The following is a 19,684-nucleotide window of genomic DNA, read 5'->3' as shown; positions in this document are numbered from 1 at the left end:
ATGTGATTACCTTCCTTATTTGAACTTCTAGTAATGGAGCACGTTCTTATTTAAAAATATTCGATTTAAGAATCCAGTACATTAAATTTAGCCTGAAGAAGAGCCCAGGAGGGGCATCGAAAGCATTTGCTAATATTAGTTTGGAATTTTCATGCCGGATATAGGTTGAAGACTATACGTATTTGTTGAATCTGAATTATATGAACCTGTTTTATAGGTGGTCTACTGTATATTAAATATGTCAAAAAGATGTTTCATAAGTATAAGACCAGAGAGAGATCTGGCATCTCATCACACATTTAATTTTCAATAATGTTTCTGTTCTTGGCAATAACCTGAAAAATTCTACTAGAGATACTTGTGATCAAGTTTTGAATGTATTCCATACTTACCTGTATATTATTTCAAACTCTTATGACAGCAACTTCTAATTTATTTACATTGTTAAGCTATTTTCTGTTCCATTAAACATTCTATCCAACAACTTTTCTAACCATCCCCAGACATTAGCATGAGAGTTAGGTCTGGATATTTTGATGGCCACAGGAGAATAGTTCTTTCTTCCTTGGAAAACTGTTTTATTGAATGAAATGAATAACAGAACATTGTCCCATTAGAATTGTCAATTTGCAACTTCTGTCATTGGACCAAATTGGAATTAATGAAGTGTATAGCATATTATGTATCACAATTCATTCTATTGCCTACACCCACTAGGTCAGTTTTTGTATATGCTATAGCTTTCCAGATTAAGATGGAATCATCATCTAACTGATGGCTAAAGGCAGCATTGGGCTCTTTTTGGAGCAGTAGTGCTTATAACTATCAGGCAGTGAAGATTAAATTTTTTTCATCTGAAAATTTTATGGAATTCCAATCTTACTTTCAAGATGTGTACTTTGGCCCACTGTAGATGTTTGTTTATAGTGATCCTAAAAAAGGATTTTGTTTTAAGCAAATATAATTCACATTCTTATTTTTCTTTAATGCCAACCAGATAATACAATGAAAGACAATACTATCCATAAAAAAGGAATTGTTTTAACAGTATTGTCCAACTCCTTTATGCCTCTAGTTGACATATTCAATGTCAAAACCAAATGGCAGATGTGATGTTATTAAATTATAAAGTGTACAACACTGTGAGTAAATTTTCTTATTATATATGCAGTTTCTGGTGTTAATTTTTGACAAGGAACTGACTGAGGAGGGAATATCAATAGTTTGCCACTTCCTCTAGCATTATCTTAATCATTGTCCTTTGCCAAAATTTTATGTACAATAAGAATTTTAAAATGTTCAATTAGACTCAATTAGATTTGTCTTTCTGATTTGCCTTCTTTACTATGACAATAAATTTGTTGCATTTCAGATTCAAAAAGATGATAATCTTTGTGGCATGGTGATTGAGCTGCTTTAATTGCTGTAATATAGCTAAACATATTTTTTACACTACTGTTATGTGCCTGACCCAGTATAGAAAGTAATTTGCATGAAAATTTTTTTACCATATCTTATATTTATCAAACTGCATTTTTTTTTATCAGCATAATTTCAATTCTTGTATTTACTTAGTAATGTGAAATATCGCTGTATATCGTATTCCATCATATAAATATTATTTTTCAGTGGTGTAAAGATTAACAGCTTGTATCTGCATTTTTTGCCCAAAATAAAGATAGTCTTATAATTTTGAAATGGACTTTAAATGTTTTGTAGGTTTCATTAGTATTGTATGGATGACTGTTAAGAATTTAAGTTTTTGATGCTCTCTTAGAAAAAATGTTTTCTCTCTCTTATAAAACTGTACAAAAAGAAAAAAGATTATGTATGTACAGTTTTAATTAAAAAAATATCATAATTTAACAAGTTAGTATATATTTACTGTATATATTTATGGTTCTTGCACTTAACAAACATTTGAGAAGTTAGTAAATTACATAAGTAAACTGAAATAAAATTTAATATCTATAATAGCATACTACAAGTAATTACAGCTTTTTTTGTAGAGATGTACCAAATAATTGTTTGGTAAATGTTAGTTGTACTAATCAGCTCCACTAGTAGTTGTTAATAAAATATTAGTTGTACTAATTAATTCTCATAATTGAAGTAATCAATAAATAATTGTTTCATTGGAAAACATAATTTAATAATTTTAAATGTAAAAAATAATAAACATTAAAAAAAAGAAAATTAATGAGGTTTAAAGAAATGATAACTTTATTAATAATGATAATTCAGTAATTTTAGGTTACAGTGAAGGAATATGAGCATTTACCTGTTTTCTGGTGTTAGCCTGTTCCTCATTGGTTTGTAAATGCCCCTGCCAGTACTGAAAAGCCATTTACTGACTATCAATGTAAATGGGGCTGAAAGGTACGACCAGGCAAGGGGATTTAACCCAGAAAATGTGTTACCATTTTGTGTCACCACAGGTAAGGTCTTCTGTATTTTTGATGATGGGCAAACTCAGGTAAGAATGAAACTGTGCTGCAGCATTTTCCAACATTTCTGTGTCTGTATCTGAGGGTCTGGGAATGGGGTAAACTATGACCTAAGGTTCTTTCATTGAAATTTTTATTTTTGCAAGTGAAGAACTGTGTCCTTCAAACCCAAGTCCCAGACCTGAAACAATTTTATTAAAACTTTCCCAAATGTTTATTAATGGTGGTAATGTCAGAATTACTGGAATTAGAGTTAAAAATTTCCTTCCTGAGCAACACATGTGTTGAAACTTATAATATTGACTAGATAACCTTTTCTTTACTCCAGAAACTAAATAAATATGACAAATGTTTTTGAGCAGCTTGATCATCCTGCTTCAGTTTCAATGTTCTGCTTGGAATGCTCATTCTGTCACATTTATAACATTTAAATTAAATTTAAATTATATTTCTAATTTACCAAATATCTCCAATTTGAGTTGTTGATTTAAGTTGAGAGTTGTTCCATCTTAAAGTTCCTTAAAATTATTTCATGAATAATCTAGTTACTTTTAAAGAACCTCTTTTTAGTAACTTCAGAAAAGAACTTTGTTTTGTAGCTATGATCCATACAATCACAATAACAAGATTTGGGTTCAATTTTCAGTTATAGAAATAGTGGTTAGCAAATGCATTTGAAAATTTAGTAAATGTTTGGATACAATTGATTTAGTCACTGTCTTTAACTTTTGAAAGTAACAGCTACAGTTCTTCCAGAATTGGCAATACCATTGATGCACAGGGGTTATTGCAACAGATCATCCCTGTGACTTCAAGTAGTCTTAGTTATGGTATAACAATTTGCATGGCTTATCACACCAAGATCGACAGAAAGACAACATGGGACAAGCTACATGAGGGGTGGATTGACATCGTTTTCACTTAACCTTGAAACAGATGCTAAACAGATGTGGGAGTATAGTTACATCACTTTGTAAAATGCGTTGACAGAGCAGTTGACTTTACAAAGTCTTATAAATCAGATGTATTTTGTTTGTGTTAAAATCTGGAGACCAATTCGTTTTAATAAGATGTAACCATATACCAGAATTTGGAAAATGTAGGAGAAACTAAGACATTTACTGGTCCCAGATAATATGTTATACCACATTGTCATTGTATTCAAATTTATACTTGATATTTTAGTTTTTAGTGTATGGGTTACATTGAGAAATTGTTAATTCAGTGCACTGCATATGTTGGTTATTCCATTGTATTGGCTGGTTATTGGTGTGTAGTTGTTACCATGTGTTTGTAAGCTGAGGAAGGGTCCTTGTACCTGAAATGCATACTTACCTAAATTTGAAATGTGATTATTAAAGACCAACCCTTTTTTTTTTTTTTTTATAAAAGTTCTGGTCCTTCTTTCTGTTGGCCTTGGTTTGATAAGCCCTGCAAATTGTTATACCCTATTTATTGGGTTATCTAATTCTGTCTAAGAGTTCAAATTATTGATAACATGCATAGCCAATAGGCAATGTTGTTCTACAATTCTTTCTAACATGTATCAAAATTATATTATGTTTTATTCCATCTCATTGAGATAGCCTATCATAATCTGTAATTGGATTCTCCAGTCACAGATTAGAAGAGATTATGCCATACTTTGACAGATTATTCAGATGAATTTGTCAGGTGTCTCGTTTGACCTCTCTATTGGATACTGGACAAGACCCATAAAACCATATGGTTGGCAACCCTAGCTATTATAGACAGGATAGGTTAATTATATTTGTCACCCAAGAATAGGAGGCATTAAAAAAATGGAGGAATAGAAAGTGCCCAAGTATTTTTAATTTAAGAATTGCACATGCAAATGAATATAGTTGTTATTTATGTACCAGTTGTGTCAGTTTTAAGTCAATTACATACTCATACAAATGATTACACAGTTATCCTTAGTATCTTGCATATCAGTCTTTCAGGCCTACTAGAAGTTTTTGTCAAATTTTTCCAAATCGACAAATGCTTTAGAAGTTTTAAAATTTATTTCAAGAAAACTGTTATCTTGAAATAAATTTGGAAAAGTTTCAGAAAAATTTCACTGCAGGTAATGGGGATTTGCAGAGTGAAAGTGTGAGGTGGAAATTGGCAAATCCACATTAATGGATGCTTGTTTTAACACCCATTTTGAGTCTCCCAAATCTCCATATAATCTGCCAGGAGTTAAACTGAGATTGAAAACTTACGAGCTTCAAGAATCTGACATCTGTTTGAAATTGACCATGGTTGAAACAGTTGGTTACGGAAAAATCAAGTTAATAAACAACAGAGTTATAAACCAATTGTAGACTATGTAGATGCCCAGTTTGAGATATATTTACGAGAAGAGTTGAAAATCAGAAGAAATCTGGCTACATATTAGGATTCCTGTATTCATGCCTACCTTTATTTTATTGCCCCCACTGGTCATGAGTTAAAATCTCTCGAGTAGATTTTTTCTCATAAGATATCATTTGAAGACAATAACTGTAGTACAAACATCCTGACTCTACAGTAATGCCTTCATTTGGAAATTTGTGCAACTGCATTTTTGCAGAATAGTTATGTTCAGCATCACATTTACCTGATTTTCCAATCTGTAACCAGTCTTAAGTAGTATGAATCACAAAAACTAAATTTATTAGTGACTCCACCTACTTACAGTTTAAACTTGTTGCTAACCAATTATTAAATTAGTCTTTTTTTTATCTTAGGAAATGCACTATATGTAAAATATGTGGGATAATTATTAGTGATGGGACAATTAATTGGAATCAGGAATTGGAAAAATCAGACATTTTCCAGTAATTGGAATCGAGCAAATCTTGTCAAATTTCTGATTCCTAAAATGATTCTTCCACATTTTATAAGAAAATTAATTTGTTTCAATTGAAGATTAAAATTTGTAAAATTATGATATTAACAATTAAGTATTAGTTTATTGGAAACTTAATTAATGTTAACAAAGCAGAGAGTACACAATACCCCATACATGAGGTGATGTCTGTTATGGTGGACTTTTCTTTTGTGTAGTCATAATGATGAGAGATTATACTTGGTCAGTAATGACTGTCCCCATTTTAGGGGAGATAATTGTCTTATTTTGGACTGGCTTGACTGACAATCTATATTCTATAACTGTATATATTAAAGCAAAATGTTCTGTCATTGCCACACACAAATAACATAATCTTTAATCTCGAAAAACACTGTGGCCATTTGGCCTTTAATTTAAAAATTAATTTAATTCACAATTTGAAAATTTCAAAACAACTTTTAAATTGTTTTTGAAAACACTGTTTTAATTTTAATTAATTTTGATTTTATTTTTAGCTTTGGTTTCAGTGTAAAGGCCAGTTTTAATTATTGTTTTATTATTTGTAACAATTTTTATTTATTTATTATTTATTTAATTTTGCCTGCAGTTTTTGAACTCTTAATTACAACTTTTTTAAGAAATTGCAACTCTTGTTTTTCTTTTGCAACATAACTATAGAAATTGTTTGAGTGTTATTTTGCACAAAAGATAATCAAATTTAAATTTATTTAAATTTTTTTAGTAATTTCATTCATTTTTGTTTTATAATTTTGTTTGCTTTTCAAAATTTTTAAAAAATTTTAATTGTAAGCAAGTTAACATTGATTGAACTATCAGGCTATCTGGTTTCAAATCAAGGCCAGCAGTTGGCAAATATATTTAAATGTTGACAAAACAGTTTAAAATATAAATAAAATTATATTTTAATTGAAAAAATATTATATAAAATTATTTTTAATATTTAGTATGTTTATTTATAATGATAAAATGACTTTCTTATTATAATTATAAAAATTTTTATGATTCATGGATGATGCTGTAATATGTTAAATTTTCAAATGTGATTTGTGTGATTCTCAGCAAAATATTTGTTTGCACTAAGTTTACTGCTGTTTTGAATTTTAAACCTAATTTTTCAAGATGAATCAGTGTTGATATTTGTGGCTCAAATGAATGAATTCCAAAAATTGATTAACTTGTAATGATGATATTTGTTTGGCTTGTTCTATCACTTGCCAAACCTCATTTAGTGTTAAATATGATGGAATTAAAGCATTTACAAACATGCTGATTGTGAGAAAGATGAAAAAAGAGATGCATATTCTCATTCACCTTTCCTGCTCCTGGTAATTGCATCTAGCAACAAAGTAGTTTCCATAGATTGTGACACTGGATAATATGATGGGATAGTTTTTTAAGTAAAAGGGAATTAAACATAATTTCTTTGAGGGTACTGTTGCAATATTAACTTTATCTGAAATAAGATTACAGATTTATTTTGTACTATACAATAAAGTCTGCATATCCACATAAAAATGTAAGTTCGCTGACCTGGTGGAGATTGGAAACTTTTTATCCCACTCTCAGACACCAGTGTAAGTTCTCCGACTTCCGGGGGAAATCGTTAATCCCGCGTCAGAATGATCTAGGGTCGAACGCGTGTGGGTGTGGTGGAGGAGACACAGATGACAAGAATCTCACATAAACCCGTTTATTTTATACATAAAATTAAACTTACACCTAGGAACTAGAATTATCTAGATACAGTCGACTGTTTGGACGTCGAGGATGTTTATCTCTCGTCACTCGGAGATGGGCTGCGGGGCTGCGGCAGGTAAGAAGACTTGCCGGGAGGTGTCGGCGGCACAGCTCTTTCGATGGACACTTGTGCGGACTCTGCGTCTTCTGTGCGTTGACACACACAGAGAGTTTTCGCTCCGGACTTTTTGGAGTGCAAGTACTCAGTAGCACAGTTTACGGAAGAAGTCTCTCTGTCCTTGAAGATCGGGGATTATATCAATCTCCGTTCTCTAATTTGTTTTCTGATTGGCTCCCTCGTCTGTTTCTAAGCGAAAAACGATTCCTTTTCGAGTCACGAGAAAGATCCGCCTTGAAGAATCTTGACACTACTTGACACCATCCGTTATTCTGGCTGCAAAATGTTGATGGAACTTTGAAACTTGCGCTCATATTTTCCACCATTGTTGTCTAGTCTGTGACGTTTTTGAAATTTAACGACACGACGCGATGTCCTTTTTCGTCATTAATCTTTCCTCTTTTCCAAATTTCTATGTTCTAATTATGTGCATATGAACGACTTTTCAAAGGTCCATCTCTGCTGGAGGTCGTTTGTTTACTATTATTAATTAATCATTTAAAATTATTACATTCTGTTTACATCAATAAAGTTTTTTCTCTCTCGTCGCGGTTTCTTATGACTAACACAACTAATTCGATCTTTGATCGGTTTTTAACAATAGACGATTTTTTCTAGTTTCTGTTTTAATATTTTTCTAATAATAAATATTAATTTCAACTCATTTTTGGGGCTTCACAAAAATGGAGAATTTTTATGTTTCTTTCGAAAGATTGATTCTAGATTTCCCAATCATTTTCCATTCTTAAGTTTGATGTTTATTAATTAACGAATGTACGGTGCTTATAATGTAAATTATTAATTTTTATTTTTCTAAACTAAAATAAACTTTAGAAAGCATTCAAAAGAATTGAAATTGGGAATTGTATTGGAATCTGGAGTTTTCAGCAGAATCAGAATTGGTAGAAATTTTGGTATTGTCCCATCACTGATAATTATTCATTTTTTATGATATATGATTTTTTTCTTTTGTTTATTGTAAATGTTAAATAAATTATATTAATTTTAATACATAAATGAAAAAATTAAGACAATTGGCAACTATGTTACTAAGCAGCACATTTGTTCATGAGTTTTCATACTGAGTTCAGTATAGAAATGATTTAGAATACCATTTGACCTATAAATATGCTGTTGAACGCTTTTTAATGCTTTCATATTATCCAAATTCTCTTTAATACTTGGTCCAACAACTGAAATTTCTTCTAAAGGTAACTAAATATCAACAAATAATGTTTCATGAGACCTTTCACAAGTTATTAACCAAAAATGCTTTTAATTAATGCTTATAATGCTTTTGATTGTCTTTAGTCATCAGTAATAATTTCTCTGGGTTAACAGATGTCATTATGCATATCACAAGATGAAAAATAATTTTAAAATTCTTTTTGAGGTTCTTTTGTAAATCTTTCTGCACTGATTTTTGGTTATTATAATGCTCTTTTCAATATGATCTGTCAAAAATTATTTTGTTTTAAAACATTGTTGTGAGATAGTCTTTTACTGATCATGATGTAATTTTGGATTTTAAATTTTCTTTTAATGTGGAAGATGATATAAAGTAATAACATGATGCACTGTTATTTAATAGCATTTAAATCAATTTTATAACCTGTTGTTTTTTTTTTCCAATTCTTAATTATTGCTTACTAGTATTGATAGCTTTTTTCTGATTTCTTAATATCACACTAAAACAATTTATAACTGTTCAGCAATTTGTCTGACCTTTTATCATTCCATTAACTTACTAGGAAATGTTTATGCTGTCTTTGTTTTGGATTATCCTTTAGTTGTAGTTATTCAATGGTATATTGTTTACCAACATATTTATATTTATTCTTATTAAATAGCATTCTAGGATTAGTTTGTGTTCTTCATATTTTACAATTGGTGTTTTTCAATACAGTAGAGCCTCGATTATCCGACTCAATTGGGGACTGGGGTTGGTCGGATAATTGAAAAGTTGGATAACTGAAAAGTATGAAAAAATCCATTATTAGTGTAGTATATTATTATATCTCATGTAATTAGTATATTAGTATATCGCTATTAACCTACTTTGCGTTGAATTTTCATCGATGTTAAGTCTAACAAAAATTTTTTAAAATAATAATCGTCGCTACTGTATCGTTAAAAATTAGAAAATTAAGCCTCGTTTAAATACTGGCTCCCTTTCATGGTCGAATGAGTGTTGCCAGCTAAAACACGTAAAAATAATATTAAAGTAGCCAAGACATAGCCAAATATTGTAGCGCCACATCACTAGCGGACATTTGAAATTTGCCGACTAGGACGGTCGGTTAACCGAGGTGTCGGTTAATCAGAGGTCGGATAATCGAGGCTCTACTGTACTTTCTCAAAACAGCAGTTTTTATTCTTATATCCTGTAGAAGAAAACTAACTCATGTAATTTTTGTTATTTTCATACTATATAATATTCTTTATATGTCAGTTTTAATTGTTTTTAATACTTATTTTATAATATTAAAATAAAAAATTCTATACTTTAAATTTGGGTTGCTTTATGTTAATTGAAATAAATTATTCCATTATCAAATTCATTCAACTGCTTTCTATGTTATATTGATTCTGATTAGCTTGAAAGTTGCTTTTAAGAAGCCAAAAATTGTGAAACAGTTTAATATAACACCTGTTACATTACATTGTGATACAGTACCAGACCAATTACCCAGTTTCCAAAAAAACCACCTAGTTTTGAAATTGGCTAGTGTTGATTTCCATGGCATATGCATCACACAATATCAGTTCAATTATGTTCTTTACTTTCTTTGCTTAATTTTCAGCCTAAATATTACACTGTACAGTACATGGTATTCTATATTTTAAGATTAATAATGATTAAACAAAGCCTGCTTTAGAAGTATATTGATTTGTATCTGTTAAATACATTTTCATTCTTACTTTTTATTGTTTATTTTATAGTTTAAGTATATATTTATCTTGTGTCCAGAAAATTCAGAAGTCCATACCACTGCTGGTTCCAAACTTGCTGGATAATTGGCCTGTACTATATTAAGGATAAAAAAAAAATTAATTTTTTTCTGTTAAATAGATCACTTCACATCATTCTCATATAATTTAGAACTTTAAAATATGTTTGAATTTATCATATTATTTTAACATTAGAAACATTGTTGTTTATCAAAAATTATATTCTGGTCAAATATATTAATAATTCATTTAATATTCTGGAATGCAGACATTTGTTGAAATATTTTCTTTCAACAAAAACACTTTTATTTGAAAAATAAACAAACAAAACTGTCATAGTAATATAGTTAATATTTTAAGTTTAGAATGTATATTCAGAAATTCAGTAAAATATAATTTTGTACATTAAATCTAAATAATTCTAAAAAGAAAAATATTTAACAAGTTCAAAGTTTAAATCAAAAGTTAAAAATGTTTCAACTGATTGTTTAGAAACAATTCTAAAAGTTTGTTTCAAACAGTGTATAAGTTTTAATTTGTTTAACTTACATAATTAAAATTTACACAATTCTAAACAGTTCTATTCTAGTTTTATAGGATATACATATTTAAAAATCTGAATATTCTTAAAGAAGTATTATTATTCAAATACATATCAATAAATAATTGCTTGTAAACATATTGTTGAACTTTAATACTTTAGTACACATACATTCATTTTATCCATATTGTTTTGGCAGATAAATGAGCTGCGTACAGTTATGGTTGCTTTGTCTCTACTAGTTTTATTTTAGATGACTTTATCAAACTTTACAGACACTAGACTTACTAAAAATACTTGCATTCATCTACAAAAGCAGCTTATCATGTTACTATGTTTTAAGAGTTTTAATTTTAAATTCTTAAAACATAGTAAATAGTTCTTATATTTGGATGACAAACTTTTTTTGCATTAACAACAGAGCAATTTTATAGAGCTATACTGAAATATTTAGCACATTTAGAATAAATAATTATCAAATGTGCTAAACATTTCAGTATAGCTCTATAAAACTGCTCTGTTGTTAATGCAAAGAAAGTTTGTCATCCAAATACAGTATAAGAACTGCTATACTAACAGTTTCTTATATAATAGTTTCTTCTGATATTAATTTGTAATTAAGGGATAAATCAGTCTGTTTTGAAATGTTTAATAATATAATACAATATATTTTTTGAAATTACAGAATATTTTTAAAATAAACTAATTTCAGTTTGAATAAAATGTTTCAATTGTTTTATCTGTAATCAATTTATAAAATCAGTTTAATTTAGATAGATGGTTATCATCATTAGATAAATGTAAACAATTTGGATCTATTAACTTATTAATAATTTAGAAATATTGGGGAAAAATCTGGCTTGAAATAGTTTCAATTTACTATTACTTAAAAATTGTTTATATATTATTTATCAACAAATAACCAACAGATAGTGAGTCTATGCTAATAGTGTTTTAAATTATTAATTTCTGTTTAAAAGTAATCTTATAGTTTATTGTTGAATTTGATGCTACTTGGATTTACTGTTTGAATTTGTGTATATTTGTTGAATATGAACAAATAATTAAAACTGTACAGTANACTTATAATATTGACTAGATAACCTTTTCTTTACTCCAGAAACTAAATAAATATGACAAATGTTTTTGAGCAGCTTGATCATCCTGCTTCAGTTTCAATGTTCTGCTTGGAATGCTCATTCTGTCACATTTATAACATTTAAATTAAATTTAAATTATATTTCTAATTTACCAAATATCTCCAATTTGAGTTGTTGATTTAAGTTGAGAGTTGTTCCATCTTAAAGTTCCTTAAAATTATTTCATGAATAATCTAGTTACTTTTAAAGAACCTCTTTTTAGTAACTTCAGAAAAGAACTTTGTTTTGTAGCTATGATCCATACAATCACAATAACAAGATTTGGGTTCAATTTTCAGTCATAGAAATAGTGGTTAGCAAATGCATTTGAAAATTTAGTAAATGTTTGGATACAATTGATTTAGTCACTGTCTTTAACTTTTGAAAGTAACAGCTACAGTTCTTCCAGAATTGGCAATACCATTGATGCACAGGGGTTATTGCAACAGATCATCCCTGTGACTTCAAGTAGTCTTAGTTATGGTATAACAATTTGCAAGGCTTATTAAGCCCTGCAAATTGTTATACTCTATTTATTAGGTTATTTAATTCTGTCTAATTAATAGTTAACATGATAATTAATGAAGAAATTTTGAAGACTATTTTGAAATAGATTTAATTAGCTTATAGAGTATAGTTTGAGTTAAGAATCATTAATTTTTACAAAAAAAATATTCTAAAGTATGAATTTAAAAAAATTTTCTAGGATTGCCTGATCCGTTCTGTAAAATTAATGTAAATGGATCTGGTCAGTGCCATTCAACTGAAACATGCAAAAATACTCTTGATCCTAGATGGAATCAACATTATGATCTGTAATAATTTTGAAATTTATTTTAAAAATTTTTTAAATGAATTAAATGTATAGAATATTTCATGAGAGTTTCCCACTGCTGGTTCCAAACTTGCTGGATAATTGGCCTGTACTATATTAAGGAATAAAAAAAAATTAATTTTTTTCTGTTAAATAGATCACTTCACATCATTCTCATATAATTTAGAACTTTAAAATATGTTTGAATTTATCATATTATTTTAACATTAGAAACATTGTTGTTTATCAAAAATTATATTCTGGTCAAATATATTAATAATTCATTTAATATTCTGGAATGCAGACATTTGTTGAAATATTTTCTTTCAACAAAAACACTTTTATTTGAAANGATTAGGAAAAAACTTATTTAAAAATAAAGAGATATAAAAACAAAAAGGCAGTTTAAGTATTTAAAGAGACTTTGAAGTTGTACAACAAATATTAAAATTATTAGACGAAAAAAGTTTTTCTAAATATTGAGTGATATCAGAAACTCTTATGGAACATTCCATATGTATTATTTAAATATAAAATTACTTTAATCTAAAATTTTAAAATGAATTATTTTTAACTTTTCAGTTATATTGGAAATAATGATATCATCACAGTTAGTGTATGGAATCATAAAAAAATTCATAAAAAACAAGGAGCTGGTTTTTTAGGTTGTATTCGAATAATGTCAAATGATATTCAGAGACTTAAAAATACAGGCTGTAAGTAGCATTTCAGTTTATCTAATCTTTGAAAAATATTTTTGATTTTAATTTTTACATTTGAATTATTGTTAATATATTTGTATTCATAATTGAAGTAGTTTTGGCTGATTGTTTATCAAATTTCATAATTGTAAAATTACTTAATTAAAACAAATTAATATTTACATTATTAATAATTTATTTATAATTAATTAATTTCATAAACTTGACTGTCAACTTTCATATTTTGGGCAAAACTATTATTTAAAGTCAGTTTTCCATGCTAAAATGATTTGCTTTATTTTATTTGAAACAAATTCAAACACAATATAACTCACATTCAGCAGAAAGATACAACAATCGTACTACAATACCTAATGTTTGCTGAGAAAAACTGTTTATTAAACTTCTCTTACAAATGTTTTCAAATCTATTTTTATAGGCTGTCTTTAGGTTTAGAGTTCAAAATATAAGTTATTACAAAAATAGAATATTTGAATTTTTAAATTTTACATTTAAACTTAATACATTAAAATACAAAATTGAAGGAGAATGAAATAAATAATGTGAGATTTAACAAAAATACATTTTCAGCAAACTTGAGAACAATATTTATGTTGCACATGATCCAGGTAAAGTTGTAAGGGAATTGCAAGACTTACCTTTAATGAAAGAGAAGGTTGGAACTGTTATGAATTTTAGTTATGCCACCCCTATTGTTAATAGTAATTAGTCGTGCTAGGATGCAGGAATTGAAGTCATGGTTCTCCAAACACCAGAATTATTTCTTCATACAAATAAAATGAAGGAGTTAGCCAAACTACTTTGCTTCCAGTCATTTTTTTAAATTCAACAGAAAAATGTACAGTACAAGGAAAAGAAAGGAGTTCCAATGGGAAGTCTTGTTTCAGGACTTATGCAAATTTGTACATATATATATATATATAACAATAACACTTTGAATATAAAACTGGAACAAGAGAGTACTAGTGGTGCTCACTACTTGGATATTGACATCACTTTTAAACAAGGAGATATAAATATGAATGTATATATATATTGTACTGGTTTATAAACCTGAGGAAGACCAGGGTACGGTCGAAAACGTTAGTTATTTATTAAAGTGTTTTTGTTACTGGACTCCTAAGGTTCTAGAATGTGATTTATATCAAACCAACATTGTATATCCCATCATGGTCCAATGACCCATACAAATAAACTTTCTGCATTTAGAAAACACTTATTAGAAGCTTTTTGATTTAAGACTTTTTGTATTACTTCAATATACAAGACTGAATAAAAGAAATTTATAGAATCAAAGAAGTTGCAACAATATTGGGTTGTAATGCATTCATTTCAGAAGGGCTCATCAAGATTGATGAAGAAAACAAGGATAAATAATAGAATAAATAAGTTTACATATAATATTTAGGATGCATTGTGAATGAGCTTATGAATTTTCATTATGAGCATTATGAGTAGGTCATTGTAATACAATTTTAGCTGCAGTGTTGCAGATAGAAGGCTCAAATGTGAAGTGTGATGAAGAAAACATTGTTAAAATAGTATATTCTCCAACTCTGAACATGGGAAAAATAGAAATACTACTGTGATTAAAAAGTATTGGGAATGGTTCATTTAAACTGCACATGGTCAAGACAGTGCTGCATTATTTTTTTTTGTTATTTGGTATGACTTTCATCAACATCTTGCAACAATCTGTATGTGATTGTCTGTTTTCATTTGCAAATAAACACTTGTTTTGTGTGTAAAGAAGTTTAGTGCTGACAATTTTTTAAAATGTTGAGTGTAATTGAGAAAAGAATATGCATTAACTTTTGTTTTCACAATGGAATTACTGCTACAAAAACATTAGAAATGGTGCAAAAAGCCTTTGGTGATGACAATCTGTTAAAAACAAGTTTTTGAGTGGTACAAGATGTTTGTATGAGGAAGGCAGAAAACATGTTGAACATGAATCATGTTCTGGAAGACCATTCACTTCAGCTGATGAATGACATGTTGCTCAAGTCAGAAATTTGGTAAACAATATGTTGACTAACACGCCAAATTAATAAATAAACAAAAACAAAAACACTGAGTTCGGCGTTAAATGTGCATTTACGCCGAACTCAGTGTTTTTGTTTTTGTTTACAGAAATTTGGTGCTGAATAATTGTCATTTAACAGTTTGGGACATTATTGAACATGTTCCAGTATCATTTGGATCTTATCAAGCAATTTTAAAAGATTGTTTAAGCTTATGGTGCATCACTTCTCGAGTTGTCCCAAAAACTTTGAATTTTTTCCAAAAACAGCGTGTTCAAGTGGCCAAGAAAATGCCTTCTCAAAGAAAATCATTCATAAAATTAATCATTATGGATTTACACTTTTGACACTGAAACAGCTTAACAGTCAAGTGAATGGCAGTTGTCTACAGGTGAAGCAAGGCCAAAAAGACCACAACAAAGTCACTCAAAAATCAAGTTCATGTTGACTGTTTTTTGATTGTCATGGTGTTTTGTAACACATTCCTTTGGTCAAACTGTCAACAAAGAATATTATTTGAGTGTTTTTACATCATTTATGTGAAGTAATTCATAGAAAACGACTTGCTTTTTGGCAAGAAAACTTTTGCGTTTTGCACCATGATAATGCTTCTGCTCATAATTCTCATTTGTGAATTTTTGGCCAAAATTTACCAAATATGATCTTCAAGCTCTGTTTTCTGTTTCTTGCTCATTGTTTTGAGTTGACTGATGCCATAAAACAAAATTTGCTGCAAGGATTTCACAAAAATGACTTTAAAGCATTTTTTGAGGATGGAAAAAACATTGGCATAAGTGCATTGCTGTGGGAGGAGATTACTTTGAAGGAAATGAAATAAATTTTGATGAATAAATTCAAATCTTGAGTTTTATTGAATCATTCCAAATACTTTTTGATCATGGATATAAAAGCAAAATCAAAGACCATTGCCTGAATGACAGATGCAAAAGCATTACCTTCAGCCTGGAAATACACCATTGAAAAGAAATTAAGACATAAAAACCTTTGACTTATGTATCCTCCTGCAGTCAATTTTGTTCTTTATTTTTATTTCTAATTTTTGTTTTTATTTTTGTTAAATCTCATATCTTGTTCATTATTTATTTATTAATTTACTTTATTCACCTGCAATTTTGTATTTTAAAATGTTAGAATGTTCAAATTTTATATTTAAATTTATTTGTGTAATTATTTATAGTTTGAATTCTACAAAGATAGCCTATAAAAATAGGTTGAAAAATTTGTAAAAGCAGTTTAATAAATAGTTTTTCTCAGTAAACATTAGGTGCTGTAGTATGATTGTCAAATTTATATAGATTATACTAAGTTTTTGTGATTACTCCACAGAAATTATTTTAAAAAATTTAGAAATTTAAAGTATACTGATGTTTAAATATAAATCAAGTAATATTAGAATTCTTTGGGTCTGACTTTTAATTTATTATTTTTGTGGATTTTCATGTTTATTTGTGCTTTGGTTTAATATACTAACAGATTAAGCTAATTACTGATTTTAGTTAACTTTACAAGTAAAACATCTTCATAGGCTTACTTATTAAAATTCCACTAATTTGAATGTACAGTAGCCCCCCTCTATAAAATGGGTTCATATAATGCGGATTTGTATATAACGACGAAAAAATTGCGACTGTATTTGTATAAACACGCTAAAAGAAACTCATAAAATATGGTAAAACATCATCGCCAACTCATGTTGCGACAGGATTGGTCGAATCTAGACCAATAGCGGTTAATTAAGCAATGGCATCGTTGAACGGTGCACACTCGGTAAGTAATCCTACAATTTTTTGTTTATAGCATAGTTTATATGGATTATTCCCAAGAAATTATACGTGTTTTGGAAATGTTGAGTCAAATTAGTCTAGAATTGATTAAGATTTTATGGAAGAAAACCTTTCAAATAGCCATAGTCTGTAAACTGCATACATGCCAGGCTGTGATTGGCTCATGTATTTAAGGACTTGTACAACATGAATTTCATAAAAAAACGGAACATATCTACCATGTTATAAGGGGGTTGACTGTATTAAATAAAGCTCAATAAAAACTATTAATAGTTATTAATAATTTATCAGCATTATCTATTTTTCTGTTTGCTAAGGTAGAATAAGATAAAATCTTATAAAAGTTATATTGAATTTAATAATAAATAAATATGTTAATATATTTATGTAACATCAATAAAATATATTTTGTTTATATATACATTTTTATTGTTTATAAATAATAAATGTTAAAATTAATAATAGTTGATGATAATTTAAATAATAAATTAAAATGAAACTATTGCTTTAATTTAGATCATAGATTAACTCTGTCACACAGAAGTCCAGATGATCCAGAACCGGTTCGAGGACAACTTATTGTTAGCCTTATGTCCAGAGATGGAAGTGCTTCATCTAATCATAATGTTACTTCTGATCAATTAGGAAATATTTCTTGTCCAGATGATCTACCAGATGGGTAAAACTTCATTTCTTTTAAATTTATTATGTTATATAATTTTGTTATTTATAATACTGTGATATATTTCATGTTATAAAAGCATTTCTGTAATGATAATTTTGGTTGATGTGTAATTAATCTGTGAAGATTGCAATAGTTTATTTTTATGTGAATTATCATCTGTAAATGTAATTTCTTGTATGCATTTTATATATTTTTATTTATTTATTATTCAAAACATAGTTATATGAACAGATCTACTAATTTAAACAGCATTTAATTTTGTAAATCTGATATAATCCAACTTTATAGACAAACTTGCGAGGAAAAAACTTGAATCAGCATAACAATTTTTTACACCTTAGTGTGATTACTACATTAGTGTAATACTACATTACTGTCCCATATGAGATGATTTTCAATAGAACTGAAGAGACAAAATAAATAAGCCATATAGTAACATTTACAAAGCACAGATAATTATCAGAATAATAAATATTTACTTTTTTTGGTTTAATTATTTAAATGAATTGATATGAATTTTTTAAATATTTTTTATCATCCATAAAATCAGTATGGGATTCTACATTTTTTAGAATTAATTATATTATTATTTAACACTCTCTTGATTATCCAGAATTTTGTTATTTGTCTGTTATTTGTTATATCAACTTTCCAGTAACCCATGTCAGTTTTTTTTTTTTGCCCATAGCCTCCTCTACCAATCAAGTATATTCCAAGTGTATTCAGGGTAAGTTCGTTACCCTGATAGTTTCTTATGTTCATTTTTCTTGTTTGGTATCTCATGTATAGGTTAGCAAGTAATAAGTTCCTTTTGTTAAAAATGAGATCAAGAAAACATTAATCTGCAACAGTAAAATTGAAAGTTTTGAATTAATATATAAAATCCTCATTCAAACATGTGCGGAATATGACGAATTCATTTCCTGTTTTCCATCAATCATAAAGACTTGCAAGATTTATTGGAACATAATTTTATTTTAGCTACTATTTATATTGCCTGTTTGGTTATCACAAGATGATGGCCAAAACATAATGTTTGCATTATAGTACATGAAATAAAATTGTTTTCTAATTTTTGTGATCAGTGGAAAACAGGAAACAACACTGTCGTATTTCTTATAAGTTCAAATAAGGATATTTCAAGTTAACATCATCCATACTGAACTTTAATACATAAAAAGTAATATAATAATAAATTCAATTAGATTAAAGTGTTATTAATCTAATTTAATTCTACTCTTAAGTTTAACTTTAATCTATGAAGTTAAGTTTAACTGTAATTGAGAGGAAAAAGTATTTTTAATGAATACTTCTATGAATAATTACAGGTATTTTTTTAATATTCAAAAAAAGACATATATTAATTTTAATGTTGTTAAATATGAAAAATTAATTGATCAACTCAATATAACAACCCAATTTATTACTAAATTAGAAATTTAATTCATTAGTACTTGAATCAACTGGGATGAAAAATGGTCTTTGTTTTTATTTGGGTTTCTGCAAGCATAATTAAAAATTCAAACATTAAAAATTTGTTTCAGTTAACACTATACATCCAAACCTAATATTATAGAATTATCATTAATTATCATAAGAATAATTTTTTTATTAGAGTGAAAGTAATCAATTAATATCTATATATTGTTGGAAAATATTTTAAAATATTCTCATTAATAATTTTTGATTTAGATGGGAAGAAAGAAGAACTGCTTCAGGAAGAATTTATTATGTTAATCATATCACTAGATCAACTCAATGGGAGAAACCAACAAGGTAACTTAAATAAAGCATTAACAGCAGTATATAAATATTTCCAGGAAGTAATTTTTAAATATAA

At 28.1% G+C, this 19,684-nt stretch overlaps 1 protein-coding gene across 1 annotated transcript in view; it reads left to right on the top strand.

The window, feature by feature from the left end:
* The window catches only part of LOC111631422 (E3 ubiquitin-protein ligase SMURF2-like), a 58,368-nt gene that overhangs the window by 10,295 nt on the left and 28,389 nt on the right, over positions 1 to 19,684 (top strand). The window contains exons 2-6 of the mRNA XM_023375659.1: positions 12,501 to 12,609; positions 13,191 to 13,324; positions 17,676 to 17,838; positions 18,533 to 18,571; positions 19,537 to 19,620. Of these exons, the coding sequence (XP_023231427.1) occupies positions 13,288 to 13,324; positions 17,676 to 17,838; positions 18,533 to 18,571; positions 19,537 to 19,620 (323 nt within the window). The 5' untranslated portion in view covers positions 12,501 to 12,609; positions 13,191 to 13,287. The remainder of the gene's footprint in view (positions 1 to 12,500; positions 12,610 to 13,190; positions 13,325 to 17,675; positions 17,839 to 18,532; positions 18,572 to 19,536; positions 19,621 to 19,684) is intronic.

Source organism: Centruroides sculpturatus, unplaced genomic scaffold (genome assembly GCF_000671375.1).
Source record: "Centruroides sculpturatus isolate CEXI.00-Female unplaced genomic scaffold, Cexi_2.0 scaffold43, whole genome shotgun sequence".
In the NCBI taxonomy this organism is placed as follows: domain Eukaryota; kingdom Metazoa; phylum Arthropoda; class Arachnida; order Scorpiones; family Buthidae; genus Centruroides; species Centruroides sculpturatus.
Note: the sequence above shows the minus strand (reverse complement) of the source record. Positions and strands in the feature narration are given on the sequence as shown.